At 36.8% G+C, this 7,228-nt stretch overlaps 1 protein-coding gene across 1 annotated transcript in view; it reads right to left on the reverse strand.

The window, feature by feature from the left end:
- KIAA0319 (KIAA0319 ortholog) overlaps nt 1-7,228 on the reverse strand; it is a 2,335,945-nt gene that overhangs the window by 1,342,754 nt on the left and 985,963 nt on the right. Inside the window, exon 6 of the mRNA XM_044065978.1 lies at nt 1,223-1,315. Coding sequence (XP_043921913.1) covers nt 1,223-1,315 — 93 coding nt within the window. The remainder of the gene's footprint in view (nt 1-1,222; nt 1,316-7,228) is intronic.

The following is a 7,228-nucleotide window of genomic DNA, read 5'->3' on the forward strand; positions in this document are numbered from 1 at the left end:
CCTGTTGAGCCATGAGACTGATAAATGGATCAATGAGTGGTGCCACCCATCATAATACTGAGCCAGAACTGAAGGCTTCCAAAAAATACAGATTCATCTGGTAAGGGATCTTCAGTAGACCATCCTCCTCCTCTCTGTTTCATAAGCTCAAGGATCTCACCATAAGTGACATCTTCTCAGATAGACCGGTGTGACCCCTCACCCAAGTTTGTGTCCTGCACGAAGGATTCCACTGAATTCCCGCATAAAGACAGATCAGAAAGTGAATGTTAGACTGCAAAAGTATGAGAATGGTAGCAATTTTATAACAGCTTAATAACATGACAAACAAATACAGAACACTGGCATGACTCGGAAACCATCAACACATTTCTTAAACCAGACCAATGTATCCAGATCAACAGATTTCTTAAAAGCTGGTGTGCTGTGTATTTGGCCAATGGTCCCAGCTAGCATGGCATGTAGGTAGGTATACACTGTTACCTTGCATACACAATCTGTACATGAATAACCCCCTATAACGGTGTTTAACTATCACTCCATATTTTACTTCTAGCTCACACCTTTTTTCACCTTATTCACATACATGTTTATCTCCATGTATTACTTTACAGCTTCTGTGTCTTTGCTACAGTCTGATATGCAGCTATTTCATTAGTTTATCTCCCACTTCTTATTCTTTAGTCCCTTTCCCACCCTGCCTATATATTTGGTTCCTTGACTGTTACCCTTTTTTTTCTCATTTTGTCTAACTCCTCAAACCTATACAGCTACTTATATCAATTTCTTCCTAATTTGCTCATTTCCACCATTCCACAAAAACATTCCAACTGTATGCAATTTATATATGTATTATTTCATTACTAAATGTTAATGACTGCATCAGTATTCAGTTTAATGGCTACTACTTTTCCTTTTATTTATGTTGTATTTAGTCTATTTTTAGCATGTTATACATTTGAATGTTTCTTTTATATTTATATGCTGTTGTTTTAGAGATTTTTCTCCACATATGTCAGCTGAAGTTTTTAGCCCAGTGAGACTATCCTGGTGAGATAATGGAAATAATAAAATAATAATTGGACAGAATAACAAAAGAACAGCTAATTGGTGGGTCTCTACAAAAGCAGCATATAATGTAATTAAAAATTGAGACTATCTTCATAGCAAAAGAGAAATCTGACCTCTTTGTTAAAGAGAATGAATTTTAAAAAGTACTTACGACTCCCATTTATGATGACCAGTGTATCAGGTTGTGAGATGTCTTGTGATTCTGGGGATATGATGGCTACAGGCAGCTGATTTACTCTTACAGCTAAAGCAATAAAAAAAGAAGGCAATTACACAGACTGGTCTTGAGGTAACTTTCTTTTTTTTTTACTTCAGAATTATTGGACTATGTTTTTAAGTAAATGAATAAACTTACAAAGTTACAGGATTAAACTCATGCATACTTGAATACATCTGAAGAAGGAATTCTTGTACACCAGGGTATAATTGAAACAATCTAGACCTATTACTTTTTCTGATGTTTTCTGAAGCTAGCAGCATCTACACAATGTGATGCTAACTGCCTAGTATTTTTGTTGTTGTAACTAACTCACACATATGTGCATACCAAGAGACTACAAGATGTAACTAACCATAACAGTCTACCACTAAATGGGCTTCTTAACACTGTGTCCTGAATTTTCTTTTAAGTTTATGCAATAAATACAATAAAATGTACCATTTGCAGGCAGAGCCAGATCCAGCACTAGGCAACCTAAAAGGTTGGATGGCTGTGGGGGGGAGGGGGCATGACTGACAACTTATCAAATCCATCCTCACCTGTTTGTTCTGTCTCACCCCAACCAATTTGACAATCACTCAGTCAGCTTGGTGGCAGGTGCAGCAGATTTAAACCTGCCTGATAATATAATGTTGTACTTATTTACTGCTGTGCATTAAAAAATGAAAAGTATGTATCAGCAAGCAACATCACCAGCTAAGAAACATGACACCAACTTGCAAGAGAGAGCCAGACAGTACCAGTAGCTCTAGTAGTGCTGCTGAGCTTGGCTGTCCACAGAGCCCAGAGGATTCCCTGATTCTCTGATTTGACCAGGCTACTAACCAAAAAGTAATAAGTAAGTGTGTACTGATTGTCCAAATCATTTGTTTCCCGACTTTTCTTTTCAAATGCAAAAAAAAGAACATAAAGAAAAATATAGAAGGAGTGGGCTGGCAAATGCTATGTGAAATATGTGAGTGGTAGTCTGACACCACAGATTGCATTCATTTACAGAATGTCAGCAAAAGTAAGCTTTTTTCTTTCTTTTTTTTTAACTTTATCCAAATTCTTACATCATGTGATCTCACATTACATCCTTCAGCAAAGGTGGTGGAACACAATAAATAATGACAACAGTTACAGCTACAGACTTCTTTTACTTTAGAAAATCTTTATTAATTCACTTTTCCTATTCTGCCAGTGTCTCAGGTTAATAGTACTAATACTTTAAAAGTTTCCCTGATTGTCCCTAATTATTTCTGGATTTGTCCCTGATTTGTTGAGCGCTACGGATGGTGACTAGCTGATGACTTTTGGAAAAAAGGTGGTGAATTACACTTAACAAATAATGAGAGCAATTACAGTTATAGACGTCTTTTACTTCAGAAAATAAAAGATATATACTGACCATAATAATTGATCCAAGTTGTCTGATTTTCATCTAGCTCAACCACAGGTAGATGGATCTGATTGGATCTAACCTCGACAACAACTGTGAAACTTCTCGGTTCCAGTGCTCTGAGTCCTCCCCTAACCATAATTCCCTCTACTCTACCTTAGTACCTCAGACTGAGTTTGCCTCAGTAAAATAATCTATAGCAATTATATTGAAGACTAATCCTAGTATACAGGTAAAAAGGTAGGACTGGAAGACATTCAGTTAGGACGGCTCACAGACAGGGTGTGCCAGAGAACTATCCAGTCACCAGAAGCCTGTTTGTGTCAATTTGTAAGGGGGCAAGAGGGACGGAGGTTGAACCGGATCGAAATTAGACAACATGGATTGTTATGCTATTTACATAACTTTCATATCCAATGTTGTCTATTTTCATCCAATTCAACCACTGGACAGGTTCCCAAAGTGTTGTACCTGGGTGGCAACAAGGAAAGATATTCCTGAGAATGGTGAAACCAAAGAAAGAGCGTGATCTGGACTGTACATCTAGTTTGTTGTGAGATACAGAAGTGTGAAGTGTTGGCCAAGTTGCTGCAGCACAAATATCAATAGGAAGCCTACTAGAAAAGGCTGTTGATGTGTACATTGCCCTCATAGAATGAGCCCTAGCCTTTGATAATGAAGACAAGCCCTTTTTATTGTAGACAAAAATAACCTTAGTAACTTGCTTTGCCTAGTTTAGGTTTTAAGAAAGCAACAAAAAATTGATAAAACTTTCAGACTTACTTGGTCATATGAAGATAGAACCTAACCTGACGATGAACATCCAGCATATGTAAAATGTACTCACCTTTGTTTGAAAATCTAGGGGAAAAGACTGGTAGATTTATTGACTGATTAAGATCAAGGAAAGTCCATCATTATGAAATACCAGATAGGAAGAATTGCAGGAAAGTACTCGCATTTCTGAAATCCACCTGGCTGATGTAACAGCCACCAGGCAAATTGTCTTCCAAGAGAGAAACTTCAAATCAACTAATGTTACTGGTTCAAAGGGTATTTTCGCACTTCCTCAGTCTCTTGTTTTTCCAAATGGCCCAAGGTTTCTTGATCTACATAGCGTTTTTCATGGATCTGTTGTATTAATGAACACAAATTTGCATTTGAAGCCTCTGACCGTTTTTCTTCTGGAAATATTTTTCTTTCCTCTAATCTTTCTCTCAGTCTTTTCACATGTCTTCTGTCTGGACATTCTGGGATTCTTGTATAATAGTAACAATACATAATTTCTTTATCATGAATAGTCCACTTTATCATCTGTATGGCTGTTTTTTGGCCTGTCATCTTCCCCCTGGGCCTGGCCTAGCCCCATTATAGGAATGTTTCCATGTCTTGAGGATTCAATGTCATTTTTTCCAATCCTGGCACCAGTGTGCCTACCAGGATTGGGCACTTTTTATCCTGGGCCTTATGCACCCAGCTATCTTTTTTAAATTTTTTAGCCTACGTCTGTCCATGACATCTGCTATATAAAATACAATCTATATATCAATGTCATCTTGGTGAGATTTTGTGAAAAACAGGGTCTACCTCGTGAAAGTACTCACCAAGACTTGAGGATGAATTCAATTCCAGCAATACTACTCTTTTTGTTTGTTGATTTATCAACTACCCATTCACTGCGTAAGAGAAAGTGTGCATATGCATAAAGCAACATTGTCTGTGACATCTTGGATAATCAATAGTAGAGCAATGCTCTCTTTTTTAAATTTTTCCAAATCTTTTGGGTTTTAATAGCATGACGGAATGGACTCCATTCCTAAGTCAAAGTATGATTAAAGTTCATGAAATTAGTATTGTTTCAATCTCTGGTGTCAGCCAGAAGTGCTCTTCACAACACTCACAATGTGTCCAGTAATGACTCCTTCTGTAATTGTATGGAGTTACATGTATTAGTAACATATTTAAATACAACCGTGGATTCTTTTTTATAAGATCCATTGCTCCTACTACTATTGGGACTGTATGGGTATACTTCTTCCACAATGCCCTCATTTATGCCTGCAAATCCTGATATTTTATGACTGTATCTCTCTGTACATAAAACACTGTAGTCACTGGGTGTAGCAATTTCAATCATCAATGCTACCTTTGTCTTCTTTTCATAGATCACTATATCTGGTTTTCTTGCATCTATCGTTTGAATTGTTGGTAATGGGTGATCTCATGTGATGTAGACTTCATAATTTTCTATGATACTTTGTGGCTCATGTTTCCAATGTTTTTCAGCTAATTCACTATTATAATCTTTACACAGTCCCCAATGCAACAGTCTTACCACAATATTATGCTTTTCAGTATACAGTCCTTCTGCCATTAGTATGTCACACCCCGTAACAAGGTTTGTAACTGCTTCCAATTCTGTTTTACAAAATCTTCATTTGTCTGTTTCTCCCACATGCTCAATGGACTTTGTAAAGCAATGTGTACGTAGTCCACTACTTTGGGCTGCCAATATCCTTTCATTTTTTGGTTTGAATTCGCCTCTCCTTAACCATTCCTGCATTCAGTTCTGATCAACATGAGGTTGTTCCAGGAGTTTTCTATACTTACGACTATATTTATGGATTTTCCACATTTCTTGCCTTCTCATCTAGTCCTTCACCTTATAGTCCTTCTTTTGTTTTTCTTGGCACATTCAGCTGCTGCCTGGTTTCTATCCACTTGTAGTTTGATTTCCATTCCTGGTTGACACCGATATGCTTCTGCTAGCCTAAGCAGGGAAGTCATCTTAGACTTATTCTCCTCATGTTCCAAAACTTTCACTACATTTGGGTCTTGCGAGGTAAGCAGATATGTGTGGAGTCCCACGATTACAGATCTGTACATGTAATCAATTTCAAGGAGGCCCAGCCCTCCTTCGGAACAGGGAATATATAATCTAGGTATGCAATGATTTTTATAAATCATTTGGTGAGCATGAAGCATCGTTCTTGTTTTCCTATCTAATCTAGTCAACACACTGGAGCCAGTCAATTACTCCAAAACTGTATATTTTTTACCGACCCCTTTAAGACTATGCTGATTAACTTACAGGCTTAGGAAGTTTTCTAGGAAAAGATCAGATGCAAATAAATCCTGATTCTATATCAAAGAAGCATGCTCCAAGTAAAGTATCAATAGCTGTCAGAGTAATATAAAGAAGGAACTCAAGTGAATGAAGAGTTTAGGTGTTATTAAACAATGAAAGCAAAAAGAAAGGGTGACAACTGTGTTACTGATATGAAGAAAGACAATATTCACATCTGTACAGATCAATATGGTCTAAACAGAGTAATAGAGAACATAACATATTGTTTAAACATGAGAAAATGGTCTCAAGAATACAGATGCTAAGTTGTGTTCAGTACTTGATAAAAACTGGGGGGTTTGGCAGCTGTAGTTAGATGAAGAAAGCTCCAAATTCTGTATACTGTATATGTTATTAGGTATGGATTTCTTACACTTGCATTTTATATCTCATCAGTACCAAAGGTATTCCAAAGACCTGCCACAGAAGTATTTGAAAGGTCTGGTGATGTTGTAAACACAAATTATGATCTTCCGAAGAGCTGCCATAGAAGTACTTGAAGGCTTTGGTGGTGTTGTAAACATAATTGATGATAAAACAGTGTGTGATCAGACCAGAAAGTAATATAAAAAAGACTGACGAAAGTGATAAAAACATGGAGACGACATTATGATGAAATGTACAATAAGACTGACAAATATGAAACATCTCTGTCATATTTTAATGTCAGAATGAAACCCCTATGTCCACCATACCCATGTGCCAGCCCTAACCTGTTTTCTCAAAACCGAACCAGAGATCACCTTACCAAAAATTTTTTCTCTAACAGTATCATCAAACAAGGCAAGACACACACACGAACAATGCACATAATCATACATATGTAGCAAAAAATATCCCTCAGCCCTTACACTAACCCTACCCAGCAAAAACTCTACTTGTAATTAAAGAAAAAGACATTCAGGATGATCATAATGTAAGATTTCCATTGCCTATTTCTTTAGATATGAAGAATATTCAATATGTCCTAAAAAGGAACTTGTCCATAACACAAGATAACCAAGAGCTTTGTAATGAAATGGGAGCAATACCACAATTTTGTTTAAAAAGACATGTACACTGAAACAATTTTGTGAGATGGACAAAAAATGTCAGATATCCCCACCTAGTAGCACAGTAGGCATGTTTATGGGTGGACACTGCAACTGTTATAAATATATTTATATCTGAAAAGAAATAAGTATTGCCTACCAAGATTTGCTGGGTAAAGTAAAAGTTGTTTTTAATTGCAGTTCTAGTAATGTTGTCTATTTAGGGGGTTGTGCAAGTTGTCATGCGTATTATGTGGGTAAAACCACAGCACCCTTAGTGGATTGGATTAGGGAACATAATCTAGCTATCAAAAATAAAGATCTAAAGAATGCTCTGGCCAAGCACAGCCTTACTTATTCCAAATTTGCTGATTTCAAATTTGTTATGTTAGAACAAG

Source organism: Protopterus annectens, chromosome 3.part0 (assembly GCF_019279795.1).
Source record: "Protopterus annectens isolate FY-2018-M chromosome 3.part0, PAN1.0, whole genome shotgun sequence".
Taxonomy (NCBI): domain Eukaryota; kingdom Metazoa; phylum Chordata; order Ceratodontiformes; family Protopteridae; genus Protopterus; species Protopterus annectens.